The sequence below is a fragment of the Primulina tabacum genome, chromosome 5 (assembly GCF_025594145.1).
Source record: "Primulina tabacum isolate GXHZ01 chromosome 5, ASM2559414v2, whole genome shotgun sequence".
NCBI lineage: Eukaryota > Viridiplantae > Streptophyta > Magnoliopsida > Lamiales > Gesneriaceae > Primulina > Primulina tabacum.
In genome coordinates, this window is record NC_134554.1 from 5,632,253 (window position 1) to 5,649,495 (window position 17,243).

The 17,243-nt window shown below is 32.9% G+C and overlaps 3 protein-coding genes across 5 annotated transcripts; 1 reads left to right on the forward strand and 2 right to left on the reverse strand.

The window, feature by feature from the left end:
- Positions 1 to 3,151: 3,151 nt before the first annotated feature.
- Positions 3,152 to 5,446, reverse strand: LOC142545865 (flavonol synthase/flavanone 3-hydroxylase-like). Its single transcript, XM_075653277.1, is given in 4 exon segments — positions 3,152 to 3,407; positions 3,553 to 3,880; positions 4,841 to 5,247; positions 5,249 to 5,446. Coding segments are annotated over 4 exon segments (1,014 nt in total). The 5' UTR covers positions 5,318 to 5,446; the 3' UTR covers positions 3,152 to 3,197.
- Positions 5,447 to 10,027: 4,581 nt separating this feature from the next.
- On the reverse strand, positions 10,028 to 12,427 carry LOC142545866 (uncharacterized). The gene is made up of 4 exons (XM_075653278.1): positions 12,310 to 12,427; positions 10,767 to 10,870; positions 10,385 to 10,532; positions 10,028 to 10,285 (listed from the first exon to the last, which is right to left on the reverse strand). The coding sequence occupies exons 1-4, from the start codon at positions 12,326 to 12,328 to the stop codon at positions 10,248 to 10,250; spliced, it is 309 nt and encodes a 102-aa protein (XP_075509393.1). The 5' UTR covers positions 12,329 to 12,427; the 3' UTR covers positions 10,028 to 10,247.
- A 226-nt stretch (positions 12,428 to 12,653) lies between these two features.
- LOC142545867 (uncharacterized) lies at positions 12,654 to 15,578 on the forward strand. Of its 3 annotated transcripts, none has more exons than XM_075653281.1 (7): positions 12,654 to 12,840; positions 12,950 to 13,091; positions 13,596 to 13,697; positions 14,052 to 14,141; positions 14,625 to 14,922; positions 15,005 to 15,098; positions 15,188 to 15,578. In XM_075653281.1, exons 2-7 carry the CDS (start codon positions 13,049 to 13,051, stop codon positions 15,521 to 15,523), a joined length of 963 nt encoding a protein of 320 aa, XP_075509396.1. In that variant the 5' UTR covers positions 12,654 to 12,840; positions 12,950 to 13,048; the 3' UTR covers positions 15,524 to 15,578. The 3 variants fall into 3 exon arrangements, with proteins under 3 accessions (XP_075509396.1, XP_075509394.1, XP_075509395.1); XM_075653279.1 differs by having other exon boundaries at positions 12,655 to 12,840; positions 14,019 to 14,141; XM_075653280.1 differs by having other exon boundaries at positions 12,655 to 12,840; positions 14,019 to 14,141; positions 15,014 to 15,098.
- Positions 15,579 to 17,243: the final 1,665 nt, after the last annotated feature.

The window sequence follows — 17,243 nt, forward strand, 5'->3', positions numbered from 1 at the left end:
AGCGTGCTTATATCATCACTCACACGCACCCTAGGAAACTTCCCAGAGTGTCACCCACGTTTAACTTTGGAGTTCTTATGTGATGAGCTACCGAAAAGAGGATGCAACTTTTTGATATGAGTAGTACAAATGAAATCTTTTAAGACATCTTCAACTATACAGTCCGATATCTGAAATGTATCGGAATCCCTCTCCTTCCGGTATAAGATCAGTTCATTCATACTTCCTCCGTCTAGAAGCTTGTCAGGAGCCGCTCATTGTCCGTGCAACCTCATAACACCGGCGATCACACCTCGTCTTCTTCGGTCCCGGGCCTCACACAAGTACTGTAAAAGTATGATAAAAACGTAAAGAACGTACGTGCGTATCGAAATTCAATGCCTCTATTGTTTAATTAAATGGATTGCTTTACTTTGAATCAAAGTTTGAAGTATTTCGTTCATAATTATTAAGTAGTTTGACCTGTTATGTATGTTAATGTGGATAGCATATATAATATAATAATTTAGCGAGAGAATTTATGGGATACCGTATAATATATATAAATTTGGTGAGAATGGGATCTTGCAACAATTGATTTTTTTTCTTTTTAAAGAAAAGATCTTTTGAGTAGGGGCTGTCAAAATGTTTACTTAGAGGCCAGAACCCCACGTGTGATGTCGAGTCAATGCGAAATGAATTCTTTCCTAATATTTCAAATCTTTGTTAGGCGATTTCTTCGGTGGGATCTGTCCATTGACAACGATCAGTTGCTACTATCACTTTTTTGAAAGATTTAAATAAATATAGACAATAATTATTAAAGTGGAACCAAATCAGTCAAGCACCATTAAGAATGAACCCCAAGTTAAATAATTGAAACTGAAGCGAATTAACACATCAATCTTTTTTTTAAAAAAAATTATTCTGGTAATAAAAATAGAAAAAGAATTGGTATTGCGTTGTTGAAAATTGATTATCATTAAGTATCATCATAGATAAATAATCGGACACACAATAAATTGAGAAGTGCTTAGATACGAGTTCTCGCTGGCCTAATTCTAATATTTTTATACACTCCTTTTGCAATTATAATGCTTATTTTTCTCCTAAACCCTTAATTTTATAATGTCTCTAAAATAATTTCAAAGAAGGAAAATAATATTTTTAATATATATAAAAGAAACGAACGGAATCTCAGTCGTATATACTATATGTTAAGGGTTGAAAAAACTCTCGTGAGATTGTTTAAAGGGACATATATCTTATCCAACCGACTCATGAAAAAAATTTTAATTTTTTACGTAAAAATATTAATTTTTACTGTAAATATGGATCGAATCGATCTAATCACTGATATAAATTCGTGAGACTGTTTCGTATTGAGACATAATTTTCTATATTTTTAAGATTTTCAAAATATCTCCTATATATGTTTTTTAGCATGATTTTTTTTAAAAAAAAACCTTATTAATAATCAGAAGTATCTCTATCTCCATCTATATTAAAGTTGTGCCACCATTGATACGGGCCACGGCGATATGGCTTTTTTGTTTTATTTTATTTTTTTCCACTTTATTATCATATTCATAACTGCCACCTTTTCAATTTACAAAATTTATTATATTACCTCAATTTATTGACAAAAACTTGTGTGAGACGGTTCACAAGTCGTATTTTGTAAGACAGATCTCTTTTTTGGGTCATCCATAAAAAAAATATTACTTTTTATGCTAAAATTATTATTTTTTATTGTGAATATCGGTAGGGATTGATCCGTCTCACAGATAAAGTTTCGTGAGACCGTCTCACAAGAGACCTACTCCAATTTATTATACAGATCAATCTAATAATTACAAAAACACAACTCCGACATCGAACACTAAGCATATATATATTAAGGTATTGACAAGTGATGGATTAAAGCAACCCTGGTTTTCAAAAGAAATGATTCAATCAATTATCCAATCAAAGTTTATACACTAAATTCGCTAAACTCAACCAAATAAAGAAATGAAAATGACCCACCTCCCACACACACACGAGTCCCTATCCAAATTTTGGCAAGGCATACATAACAAGAACAAACAAGCTAATCGAACCTGGTTGCCATAAATAAATTAGCCAAATTCCTAAAATCCATTGGATTTACAGACATTTAAACCAAAATCTTTTATCATCAATTCAGGCCTGCAAAACACTCAGCGAGGATAAGGGCACATGGCATTGGGCCCTCGCCACGTCTTTTTATTTTGCACTTTTGAATACATCAAAGTCGACTCACAAATCTTTCTAGTGATCGTGTTTAATGATCAAGATGAAGAAAAACTAGCTCTCATACTTACATAATCGGTATTGCATATGTTGGGATGGTTTGGACATGCACAAATTGCGCATATACACGTATAATAGTTGTGATTTTGACTGGATTTCCAATCTCCTATTGTTGCCGGACGCCAAGCTTTTCGGTATTCCATCTAATATTTTCAAATGACTATATGTCCTTTATGTCTGAATCAAGATTACTTTAAAAAGTTTGTGTTTACTTGGTGCCCTTGATTTTATTTTTCTGGTTGAAAAATCTGATTTTTTAATATATAAATATGAGCCCCGCTTATTTTAATATCGTGTTAAATAAGAGTAATTATCGGAGAAAGAGTAATGTTGCTAGCTTATTTCTTTATTCGGTAAACTACCTAACTATTTAAAGAAAAACTATCTAACTATTTCATGCTCGATTTAAAGATATTGATTTTGCATCATAAAGAAACTACACCACATGTCTAGTCAATTATGCTGAGAAAATTATGCTCAATTCCTATTATTGATTGCAAGTTCGAAGCATGTCTTGTCCTTTTATATATGGTGGCAGCTGTTGCTTGAATGATGGTTTTATCAGGGTTTTTTTTTTTTAATACATAATTATACATTTTTATATTAAAAAAAAAACTAACTTTTTTCTCATTTATGAGTCTTTTCTGTAAGATGTGGTGATATATGGTCTTACACAGAAATACATGTCAGTTAGTATCATTTTTGTACTATTCAATTAGTTTGATGGAAGGATTCATAAAATAAACTAATTAAAATGTTCATGGAAGAAATTTGATAATTGGAGAGAATGTTTAATAGGACAAATAACGTTCGAGACAACATAAATAGCTTTCAAAAAAATTAATTTATTTTAAACTGTTATTAAAGAGTACATAATAATTGGTTCACTGAGGGATCTTGTTAAGCTTACAATAAACGTAGTCTTTATATTTCTTGGTCTTATATTTTGATGGCTCATCGCCAGAAAGCTTAGTGATAGGCTCAACTTCGAAATCTGCAGGCGGCTCTATGAAAACAGGCCAAGACATCCTGGTTTGGTCCTTGTTCACAGTGGACCTGTGGAGCACTGCCTTGTATTTTCCATTGCTCAATATCTGTCCATCCAAATATACAAACTAACATCATTACGAGGTTTCCAGAGCACTTTAAATATTTATTTTTACGTACCTCTAGTTTTATTTCTTGACTATTGTCCCACTTTGGGGAAAATGTCCATTCAAACATGTTATGCACACATACCTCAATTTGGTCCCCAATATGTATGATGAGAGCGTTGGGAATGTAGTTGACATCGTACCAATGCCCGTCTCTAAAGACTTGTAGTCCTTGCACTTCATTAGGCACGAGAATGGTGATAGCGCTCATGTCGGTGTGCGCCACCACTCCCAAGGCCAGGTCCGGCCTCGGGCACGGCGGGTAGTAATTTATTTTCATTAAAAAAATGGCATCGTCCCCGCCTATGCCGGCCTTCAGTTCATGCCCTTCCAACCCTAAGCCTAGTGATAGCCAATTTAACAACTTGTCCGTGACCTCCCGCAGTCTCTCTCCATACTCCTCGTTTGCTTCTCTGCCACAAAAAGAATTTGTTCAAACAATTAAATGCATGGCCTTCATACCATAACGCACGTACTTTGTTTGTCAATTCTCACTTATCCAAATTCATTTATTGGTGTGAAAGCTTCTTATAACTGATATATTATGAACGTTAAATATTATAATATAAATTGTATTTTGTTAGGCACGACGCAACAAGTGTGTGGGAAAAATCAAAATTGATATTTCAAGTACGTTAGATAATAAACTAATTAACATATGAGCTGTAAATAAATTAAATTAAAATCCATCAAAAGAGATTGAAAAAAATAATTAAAAAAACATATTGATATTAGGTACACCGTACACCAAACCCTATGTACTCTTGTTATATCTAAAGTTCGAGAGAATTCTTGTGGATGTTAGTTATTTGAAATTATTGCTAGTAGCTAGACTTTAATTAAATAACGAGGCGAAAATTTTGAATAAATTTTCCAATATTTTTTATTTTTTTAAAAAATAAAATCTTGTAACCTTCATGTAATAAAACCTAAAAAAAGGATCTTGTTCATATTATCTGTGGGCAAAATATGCATTCTAATATAAATTACAACATATTTCAAAATATCAACCCATATATATTCCACGGAGTTACTCAAAAAATTATCTTGAGTGACAAATTAATACATATAATTTTTTGTTTATCTTGAGTGACAAATTATATACATATATATTTTTAAAATTTATTTTGTTACAAAATGTGTCATTTGAATTATTGAAAGAAATTTTATATATTCTTAGCATGGGATTCAATTTTTTTTAGTCAGAAGATTTTGTACATTTTGAATAATAAAAATTCTCTTTGAAATTTTATTTTTATACAAGATAAAATTTTCAGAAACATTTTTCACCTCCTTGAAATCATTGTATTAATTTACATAGGTTTTGACAAATATGTTTCAAAAAAAAAATAATAATAATAATAAAATCTTACCTGTACTCCGGCGGATTCTTGGGCCAAAACTTATAGTTAACCTCCGGCGGAGGCCATATCTTATGAAACAAGTGATCCACCCATCCCTTCTTCCCCTCGATCTCCTTCTGCAAACTTGACCCATACCCTTCAATCCCAGATTCACCGGTCTTCGCGACCAACTCCTTTTCTTCTTTCGGAAGCTCGAAAAATTCCCGGCCGACCCTCTGCAATTTGGCGATGACTTCATCCGGGATTCCATGATTCACCACTTGGAAAATTCCCCATTCTTTGCTGGCTTCAGCCACGAGTTTGATATGGTTTTCTTCATCGTTCGAATGATATTTCTGATCAAGATCGATGACCGGGACCTGCAGCACCACCCCGCGCAGGGTGGTGGCTGCCGGCTGCTCGTTCTCCGATCGGACTGAACTCCGGTGGAATGGTGTTCATGTGGTTGGAGAATGAAGCTATGGATTGCACTCTTTCCGCCTCCATATTTCGGTGAAGTTAGGTGCTGCTTGATTCACGAACTTCTTGTTCCCCCTTTCACAGGTATGCATGTGTGCATATATAGATCCTATGAAACCGAGTAGTTGGGGAGTTTTGCGTGACATCTTGTGAGTAACTGCACATTGTATTATAGGGAGGGAAAATACGTTACGTAGTCAAGTGCCTATGCACGAATATTTTTTTATATTTTATTGGATAATATGTTCAATATTGTCAAATTTTAAATACATACTTGGATAAAAATAAAATTCGATGCGTACTTCAAAAGATAAATATGGGCTATTTTAATAAATAGCACGCTCTCATTAATAACGAAAACACAAGTTGAACTAAGCATGCACTGTTGGCAAATGTCATCTAATAATGGGGTTGACAAATTAGAAAAATCGGGTAGACTTGTAAATAGAAGTAAATAAATAGAACTCACTCTCTCCATCATGAAATCTATCATTTTTTCGAGTTTTCTCTCATCTTATAGCATTTAAGTGCTTAGTTCTATGATTTTCGTGAGATGTAATGTTTTGATGTATTAAGAAAGTGTGTGTTCTCTTTAGAAACACAGTGAGTGACTTGTACACCATAAAATATTATAGTAGAATTCTTTTCATTTTGCTCATAGTTTTTACACTAACAATTTTTTAAGATTTTTCATGTAAATCTCGATGTCCAATTTATTCTTTATTTTCATATTTATTAACCGAAATTGTCACACCTAAGACCCACGTGCACGACATATGAACATATAAGCTCTCAAGTTGTTAACGCTATTAAAAAAAAAAAAAAAGAAAAGAAAAAAAGTTGTTAACGCTATAATGTATATGTGGTTGACTAGTTGACAAGCAAAAGAGGGATACAAGATTTTTGATGGGCAAGTTTATGGGTTCATCGTCAAAGACAAAAAGAATCCGATTGATCTCTCACGTGATATGTAACACCACATGCCTCTTCTTGGACTCGTGGACTATTCATGTCCACCCGTTTCTTCGTATTGGTTATTACAATGTTACAAATATAAATAAATATAAGTTGTGTTTTCGTTAATAACGATAAGTTTTGTTTTAGTGATAAACGCTAGACTCTAATAATACGATGCCTGTTTACTGTGGTCCATGACTGTACGTTGAATTATAACTTAATTTTGTTGAAAATAAAAATTAAAAATTCTTAATATATATACCTAAATGTTTCATTTGACTGCAATATATAACATGAATTAACAAAAAGAATATAGCGTCCCTCGCCTAACCACAGATAAAGAATATTACTTATTTGGTTAAAAATTATTACTTTTTATGCTAATATTATTATTTTTTATTGTGAATATTGGTAGGGTTGACCCATCTAACAGATAAATATTCGTGAGACCATCTCATAAAAGATTTACTCAAAATTTAAATAGCTTCTTAAAATATACATTTCAACTAAATCGTAGCAAGTTGAATTTAATGTATATTTACGGGAGAAAAACTTAATATCTTTAAAAAATAATTTCCCTTCAGAAGATTCATGATTCGATTCAGCTTGCAGAATATATAAATATTGCTATTTTTTCTAGTAGCTAATTAATTGGCTATCTATTTTTTTAAAAGGGAAAATCCAATAAAAAAAATAAATATATTCTGTAAAAATACGATAGACATACAGGAGTCACAAAACTAAAACTCAAAAAATAATAAACGAGACGGACACACTCTAAAAACATTGTATCACATGTGCTACCATAAATAAAACAAAAATTAAAGAACCTCTTCGTATTTGAAAACATAGTGGAGTGAAGATCATTGATTTTCTTTACTATTTCTTGTATTGGTATTTTTACTGACAAAAACTTGTGTGAAACGATTCTACGGGTCGTATTTTATGAGACATGTCTCTTATTTGGGTCATCCATGAAAAATTATTACTTTTTATACTAAAAGTATTACTTTTTATTGTGAATATCTGTAGGGTTAACCCGTCTCACAAATAAAGATTCGTAAGATCGTCTCACAAGCGACTTCCTCTTTTTATGTTTGGTTAGAAGCATAGGTGGCTGCCGTTAATTAATAAGCGGCTCCTTTTTTATTTTTATTTCACTCACTTCTTCTCAAAAGCATGCAGAAATTTAAATATAATTAAAATAATATGAAAAGCATAATCAATATTAATAATGTTGGTCGATCTTGAATATCATCCCTTTAACGATAGTGGTAAAACTCTTTATATAAGCAAAAGAAGTTTCTTGACTCAAATGAAAAAATAAATCGAATGATGTGTACAAGTAAATAGTGATACAAGCGAGAAGACAACAAACACCGACTCTCAGAACATATCTCATAATATTTAAATAAATATATGTTTCACACAATAATCAATCATGCGACGTCGGAGAATGTCAATTCATGTCATCTTAAGCAGTATCAACTCGTCTATAATTAGTCGAGGATCACCATGAGGCCAAGGGGGCACGGTCCCCCAATTTTTTTTTTTTTTTTAACTCTATATATACTATTTTAGAAAAAAAATAATATAACTAAATGGCCCGCCAAATAAATGAAAAGAACATGTATCTTAGTAATAGACATGACTCTAAGGATTTGTTATATCCGAGTTCGAATATCATTATCCCCAAAAAATTTCCCCTTCAACTTTTTTTTTTAATATCAAATTTATCCTATAAAATCGAAATGACAAATAAATAAAAAAATAAAAAATAAAATGAAAGTTGACTTGATTCTTGGTCAATTGCAATTCATCGTGAACTCTTTCTCTTTCAAAAAGCATATTAAGCAAATAAATAAATAAATAAAAATCGAGTTAGCATACTCCTTTAAATTTTACTCATAACATTTATTAAGTTATTTTTTGGTCGTTCGTTTCAGACTTATTTTTATTAGAAATATTTGACTGTGTTGCAATTTTTTGGAATAAACTTTGGCTTTTGAATGTCTTGTTTGTTTGATCTAATGAAATGAATAAGATATCTCGGATACTCAGATTAATTGTATTAATAAATCACTTCTACTTTACAGATGTATCATGTTATGCAATTTGCATCTGGATTTATTTATCATGTAGCATGATGAATATTGTTATTTATCACAAATTTTTGTTTGTGCTTACTCTTCCAATTTCAACAGCTAGGACAAGGTACAAAACAATCATTCTCAGCTATGAATATCGTCAAAAGTAGACTATAAAGTAAAATGTGTTACGGTTTTCTCTCTGGTGCATTAACAATTTTTACTGAAAAAAGAAATTATTAAAGATATTTGTATTGATGATATCATTGAAGACTTTGAAAATTTTAAGAAACGTCGAATTTTTTTTAAAAAAAACATACATATGATGCTTGGTTGAATAAAACCGATGAAACATTTGTTTTTTTTTTCTTATAATAGTTTGCCTGTCTTTTCTATTCGGCCTCTCATAACCTAAATCTTACATATGCCCCTGCCCATACTGCATATTAGATGTCAAATATATATGCAGTATAGGCAGGGGCGTATATGTGTGTGTTTATATATATATATATATATATATATATATATATATATATAGGCACACATACTCATGATCAATTTCCTGATAGAAGTCTAGGAGTTCATATCATTTATTTAATTTAACGAACTAAGGGAGCGAAGGCTATGAGGAGAAATCTATAAAAAAAAAAAATTAGAGGTTGTAAACGCTCTCTAAACTACATTCAAGATGTAAAGAAAAACATGAGGCAACAATCGAGGTTTGTAAAATTGCGATTGTACCCTTTAAAAGTTAATCGCATTTTAAAAAAAATGTAAATAACATGTTTTTTATGGTAATCTAGTTTAACTCAACAAGTGTCGATGTAATTTATCCAATACAGTGTCGATATTATAATTAAACTAGAGAGTCCGAGATCCAGCTGCTTTGAAAAATACGCGTCTACTCTAGAAAATAAAATAAAATAAAATTAATGGCATTCAATTTTGCTCAGCTGTGTCACCACCACGTGCCGATGCACTAACTAGCGCGCTTATCATAGGATGGACCTCAAGTTTAATTTAAATTATTTAGTAAATTATTAATAGTTTGTAAAATTATAATCATAATTTATATAATTTTTTAAATATTTGATTTTATGTTAATGTGATGTCATAATACAATTTAAGAAAGATAATATTATAAATAAGTTGCAATGACAATTTTAAGAAAAAATGTTGTTGTAAATTTTGTTAATTTTATTAAATGCTTAATTTCATGTTTAATTTACTGCTACATAATTTACATAATAAAAACCGACTCGGCTAAACCGGCGTGGTTGAACTGGTACCGGCCAATTCAGGCCACATTTGAGATTGCTTGTTCACAATGTCATAGTAATCATGCTCTTGTATCTTCGGTTGTTCAATACCTACCATCAAAATTTGCTTTTATCAAGTATAATTATGTCTTTACAGATGCATTCATGAGCCACCAAACTACTCATTCAATCAATCGTGGATATTAAAATGCATGGATCAAATCAATGTATCAATTCATCATGAATTATTGACGATACAAGTTGGATCAATTTGCATGCGACTGATTTATGGCAAAATTAATAGATATACTTATTTAAGAAGATGGATGATTGGTTCTGGATTCTGATTTGGCAATGTTATAACACCCAAATATAACATATAATTTATGCTGAGTTAGCTATGCCTGATCGAAGCATTAATGCCAAAACTAAGATCTCTCAAGTAGACTTGACAATTTCAATCACAAATGCAAAATATCCCAATAACGAGTAAACGTTTTAAACAAATAAAGTTGGTACGTATTTCAACCGAGATATGAAGTTCTAAACATAGTTGATTCCAAGATAACAAGTCTATTCAACAATCCACGAAGTTTGTGGTTACAGAAATGCACCCGAGGAGACGGTGATATGTCTAGATCTTTGTAGGCTGCTTCAACCTCCGCAGCAAGAACCACATGCAGGAAGGGAGCCTGGGGATTGGAACAATAGTTGGAGAAGTCAGAATTTGAAAACAAGAGGTATAGGGAAGATAATTTCAAAGGAGGAACAGTTAAGATGAAAAAACTTGCTGTGATCAATCCCTCGAACATTATCCATCCCACGAGGTGGACCGCGTGGGCCACCACCATATGGACCACTTCCAGGCCCACCAGGACCACCACCATCCCATTTCTTGCTAGCACCAGATCCTTTTCTATAAGCATCAGATTTTTCCATCTGCAGAAAAAGTACGGAAAATGATGAAATTAAATAATTAAGACACTGTTTGGTGTGAACGATGAAACATCCGATAATTTGTTAAATTCAATGTTTAACTCAAGTTTTACGAAGGATTTTCTATACATAATAATTTATCATCTCTATATCGTACATCATGTATCATTTCATCTTACGAGTTAAACGGTACCTAACAAGGAATATTAGAGTTGGAGACTTGGAGCTAGAGATTACCGAAAGCATCGTCGTGAAAAACACCCCAATGAAATTAATAATAGACCAAAAGAAATCTGTTATTGTTTTTAATCGCCAGAAAGATCTCTTAGATTTAACAACACCTGAAAAACAAAATTCATTTAGCCAGAAAAACTTGTTAACAATATGGATAGATGAATGGATTACATGGATATAATGGATATCTTTGAAATCAAATTGATTGAATATATGGTCACTCCAGTGAATGAAATTGTATTTCACTGCTATTATTGACAGATACCTAAATTCCAATCTCTATTTTCCCCCATGTTTCAGGAGTTACCAGCGTTATAATAACTGATATACGATCTTTACACTTGCTAAGACTCCAATCCAATCTAAAATCCAATTCAAAGTAAGTAAATATGGATGACCACTGAATTATACCCACATAGTAAATAATCTGTTTTCATTTCCTATGGCCAACCGAAATTATAAAACCAATCAAAAGCAACCATTTTTTCAAATTTCTCACCCTTCATTGCTAACAATAAAGAATAAAAATTTAGGCATTAACACCCTACAAAACACACAAAAGAATTTGTTCAAGCAAAGTCAGGGTCAGAGAAATTAGCAAACAAGGACATGAAGCCATCAAACCCTTGTCCTAAAATTCAAATAATCACATAAAAGTGAATATTACCAACAAATGTGCGAATTCAAGCAAGAAATGAGGAACTTCAGAGACAGATGATATGCGTGATAACAGACAAGCACCTAATTATACGCAAGAAAAAACACAAGAACAGTCTTAGGAGATCATGGTTCGCCAAAAGTTTCCTGAGTTGATTAAATTAGCCTTCAAAATTGAAACTTTCCATCTAAAAAGAGCTAAATCCTTCAAAGATTACATCCTTTTGCCGGACAAAAAACAAACAATTTGAGTTCTATATTTAAGTGACATAGCATTGAATTATTTAAAATTCAAGATACTTTATGAATAATTGAAACATTTTACCAGTTTAAAAATATAAGCTGAATCTTGAAAATACTACTGGTACAGAACATATTAGACCTTTTCTTATAACTACCGCACTCTCCATCCCATAGATTCAATGTCCTCCAATTAAAATCTAGCTGGACTCTTCACTGGTTAGCAAAATTTACAAACTATTACACATAACCAACAGAAATAAAACTTGGGATGCCATAGTTTTGGTCTTACAGCCAGTAACCCCCACGTCCAAAAAAGCCCCTAAGACAAATAATTCCAAAATTGAAACAAACACGCAACAAAGCACGAGCAATTGAAATCATTGAGTCATCAATTATTTATTCAGTTGATTATCAACAAATTAAGCCGACAAAAATACATATTCACACACTACAGAGCCTATGATCGTGATACGATGAGTATTTGGGAGAATTACAATCAACGAACAGATAAATAAAGAGAAAAAGTTCGTGATACTAACAAATATAGGAACCTAAATTGCTAAAAAAAATAATGAAATTAACTAAATGATCGGAAGATTACAAATGAAAATAACATAAATTAATTGATAATACGAGAAAAAATTACCTCTCTCGACGTAAGCCATTGTAGCGACGACTCCCTTGCAGCGACTCTCCCTTGGTTTTATCTGTTTCAAAACAAAAAAATAAAATAAAACTGCGGGAATAATTGTGTGCGGGGTAGTACAAATATGGTTATTCGTGCTCCTTCCAATTACTAGTCGCCACGTGGTACACCAGGTTCGGGTTTCTAACCTAACCTGGTGTGATTTCTGTTGAACAATATAAATATAAGTATTCATTTATAAAGCTAGATCTTTTTTACAAATCTTTCTTAAATGGGAAAAAAAAAATCTCATCGCAAAATAAGTTTTATTAAGTCTCTTATCTTATATTTTTTAATAAAGCTCGCGATTCCCGATTTTTTTTATATGGACGCGAAAAGACAAAAGTTCATTCTAAGTTGGGAGCAGAAACAGAAAAATGGCTGCGACAATCGGATGGTACGGACCATTGATTGATCTACGCAAAGCTTCATCTCACAGTAGGAGATTACGTACAACTCCTGGTCTTCATTCACAAATCCACTCCTATCCAGGTTGTTGGCCGATTTCTTCTGTTTATTTTTCGCGATATTAGTGATAACAGATTCTAAATTTACTGTATAATTTATTAATGTTGCATCTGTTTGTACGTTTATTGGGCAGTACAAAATTTCCAGAAATGGAGGAGAGGTGGTGAGGCTGGATATTTTGGTGGGGGATGAAACAAGGACGTATTTTCCTGTAACCATCTGGCAACAACAAATGGCGTCCAAAGTTGTTGCTGGAAATGTTTGTTTACTTCAAAGTACGCTGTCTGTTGTTTAAATCATTTTGATTAATTTTGTTGCGGGTGTGTTCTGTTCTCATGTCTGTTGTAACAATATTGGTCTAAGAAATAGTCCGATGATCTTCTCATTGCATTTCAGACTTGGGGTAGTTCTATTTGATCTTCTCATCCAGCTGCCCATTTCGACTGTTGAACGAACAATTGAAACATTTTCCACGAGGGATTCCTTAGGTTCTTGAGCCATGGCAAAAAAAATTCAAAACTTGATTGCTTATTTCACACAATTTTTCTAAAGCAACAATTTTCTCCCACCAATATAGGCCTCCTTCACTCTTATTTGGTACTGTTACCAAATCTTGCCCGACATGATTTGGTGGATATGTTGGGATTGGATTACTTTGTATGGACCATTTCTTTCCTTCAGTTCCTTTCTCTGCTGGCTTTCTTACAAATTTTAGGTTGTCCACATTTTAGAGTTCGTTGATTCCAAATTTTATAAGTAATGTCTTCAATTGTTAACAGATGTCAAAATCACCAAATATGGAGATTCTTTGGAGGCCAGAACCCTCCATTGTTCATCTTTGCAGTGTCTTATCCATTCGGAAGATTTCCTTGCACCAAAAGGTACTTCCCACATACCTTCTGTGTATATTACTCCAGATTGTGTACTCGTTCTTCAGGTTTTGAGAGTTTTGGTTATTTCTGAGATTTGCAAGAATTTGGCTTGGGAGTATGGCGTTTGTTATTATTTCTTTTGGAACTTCTAAAAATGCATCTTAATTTGATGTGGTATTTGCCAGGCAAGAAAAATAATTGAGTTCACGGATATAAAGCTGAATTTAAGTCAGTGGACGCTGCTTGTTACAAATTACCTACATATTGGTTTTGCTTGTTTGAAAATTTCCCATACCTATGACACTTCGTTAATCAATTATGCACAAACAGGCGTCATCGAGTTGATAGGGGAATGTCGTGTAGGGATAACAGCAAGAGACAAACTTAAGAAAGTTGTTGGTTGGCTACAGCAAGTCAGGCTTGCTCGTTGTGGGAGTGAAATAAACTACTATGAAGTAAGCCTTTCAATATTGAACTAATTTTCGTTGACTTTTCTCAGACATTGGCTTTGGGGAAAACTATTGGCATTGTTTTGAATAATTTATGGCTTAATACTATTCTCAACAACCAAGGTTAATGTAAATTATCACCATGCTCTCACATGAATTATGCCTTTTATTTTGTAAGCTATCACGACCATTTTTAGGTATCTTCCAAGTATACTCAGCTCTGTCAGCCATCATCTTTTTGTTATCCAGTTTTTGTTCTTACTTTGGTTTAGTTCGAGTGTTTTGATGTAGTTTTTTCACTGATTGCATATGTTTTTGTGTTGATCAACTATGCTTGGACATGCCGTGTTTTCTCTGTGCAGGATAGCTATCAAAGCGAGGAAGACGTCATAATTATATTTATATGATTCATTACCCAGTCTAGATAGTTTTCCTATTCCTTATTGATGGTTTTTATTCTCGAAAAATAATATACTTTATGATTTCCAACACCAGAGGCAGGTAAAAGTAAATTGGAAAGTGCAGGAAGAGACACTATCTAAGAATTGTTTATCCCTCTCAGAGTTGAGTGATTTAAACAAGTACTATAAGGCAACTTTTAATGCATGTGTTGGTGAGATATTTCTTCCAATTACCTGGATCAATCTTCGTGAGACTAATGCTGAAAGGATGTTTATAAGTACAAGACTACATGCGCTAGCTGATGATGGATTGGTTGATGATCTCGTCACTACTGGCTGCCACCTATGTGGCACTCCTCTGAATACCGGACTTGGATATGAAAAGTGATCAAATATATTTTGTTGTTGCGCTTTATGTAACACATGATTGAAAAACTCGTTTTCTGACACACAATTTCTGTTTCAGCGGGGCGAGCATGCAGCAAAACAGGTTGCCTTTATATTGTCAGAGAAGTTCGGACCGTAATCATGCTGTAGGCACCATATACAGACCTTTCTGGGTACTGTTTGTTTCTTTTCACATCATCTGTTTTCTTCACCTTGCTCTCTAATTTGCCAAGGAAATTTAGATTCAACTGATTATTTGCAGTTATATGTTTGGGACGACTCTAAACATGCCCCGATTCTTGTCACGAACAAGGCTGCTGAGCTTCTATTCGGGAACATCCAGGCTGAGAAAGTTGAATCTTGCTATAAAATCCATATGAAAAAACAACTCCATCATAAAAAAGGTACTGAATGCAATATCAGGATCGAAAAGAAACCGAATTTGTACATGATTTGGTTGATTTTATTGAAAATGTTGCTTCAACGAGGAAATAATAGTCCACTGAAATTTAAGGTAACAGTCGATGTAAATAAAGACTGGGAAAGTGGGAGGCTTGAGATGGAATCTGTTTCAATCCCAGCTTTAGTGAGGTTATGATATTGTTGCTACTCATTTAGATTTTGCAATGGTATCAATATTGAAATTAATATAACGAGGATAAAAAAATATATAATGATTTAGTCTAATTTAGTTGTAAGGTGGTCATGCCTCATTTGGAACATAGCTCTATAACCAATTTTCAATTGTGGTCCTAATTCTAATAATTGTAATTAGCATAACCGATTATTTATTTATTTTGGAAAATGACTAATTTGTTAGAGACATAAAAACCAAATATAAAAAGTCTAGGAGATGTTGATACTGTAAAAAACGATGGCAACATGTATTTCTAATATATGATTTCTACTCATAAACATTAATTAGTCTACAATCAAGTAAAATATTCACTCGCTTTCTGTCAAATGTTAATTGCTATTTTTTTTTCAAATTATAATATCCCATGCATTAATTCATTATGAAACTCCAAATTTAAAATCAATTATTCAAATTAGAACAAACCGAACAAAACTGAAATTATAGTTTGAGTATAAAAATTTCATGATTTGGTTTTATTTGAAAATTTGTAAAATCAATAAAATATGGTTTAATTTGAATTTTTATTTAAAACTAAACCACAATTGCCAAAATACTTTCCAAAAGGAACGATTTGCCCAGTTCGGAATCTTGACATCACCAGTGCTTTCAATATATAATTAAATTAATCGTCGTCGTTTAGGAATTTAAATAATTGTTACATGTGAAATCAGTCCATTGAAAAAAACAAGGCCACTAAGAGTTCCCAATATCTTAACTTTTCCTTAACAAGAAATCCTTCACCAAAAACAAACTTAAACAAAATTTTCTTCGTTTCATCTATTATTAAATATATTTTAAAAATTCATTTATTTAAAAAAAAGTTTAAGTTTTTCTCGAAAAATTCATTCTCTTGTGTATGAAAAACAAATTCGAACACAAAACCGGAGCGAAAATATGGGCTGTTGATTGTGCAAATGTCTAATGGCTGTTCAATTTGGTGCCGAAGACTTTTCAAAAATTTGATCTTATTATGGGGAAAGCTCTGAAGGTATGAGAATGTGAAGCTATGAGACGGGGCTTCTCAATCAGCTGCGGTCACAGTTTCTTTACCTAAAGAGTTCCTGGCACAGTGGACTACTGCTCCCTGGGTGCCTACGAATCTGACTGCTAATCATGTCCAACATCATTACTACCAGCACCAGCAACGGCCACCCATGTCTGCTCTAAAGTGCAATATAGATGCGTCGATCTTTGCCAGCAATAATGCCACGGGATCTGTGTTGTCATTCGGGTATCACTGTGCGACCTGAGATTTGTTAGCAGTCAAGAGGCCGAGGCATTGGCATTACTGGAGTCACTGATTTGGACTACTGATCTTGAGATAAAAGATGTGATTTTTGAGACAGATTCAAAGCTCGTGGTGGATACATATCTTACTGAATTTGGGGTTTTACTATGACATCGTCGTGTCCTCTTGACGGTAGAATCATCATTTAAAATTTGTTTTCTTTGCGAACAAGCGATTATGGCGTAATATAGAATATAGAATATCAGCAGTACATTTGTATCTCTACCTACTGGCGTGCTAGCTGACTGCTTCACTCCTACAAATCACGACGGTCGTTAAAATTTTAAATATTTTATAAATAAATCAATTATAAAATCGGGCACGTAATTTTCAATAATTTATTGTCAACTGCTTTGACGGCGCCAAAAAGCCTACCTCTTATTTTAACCCCAC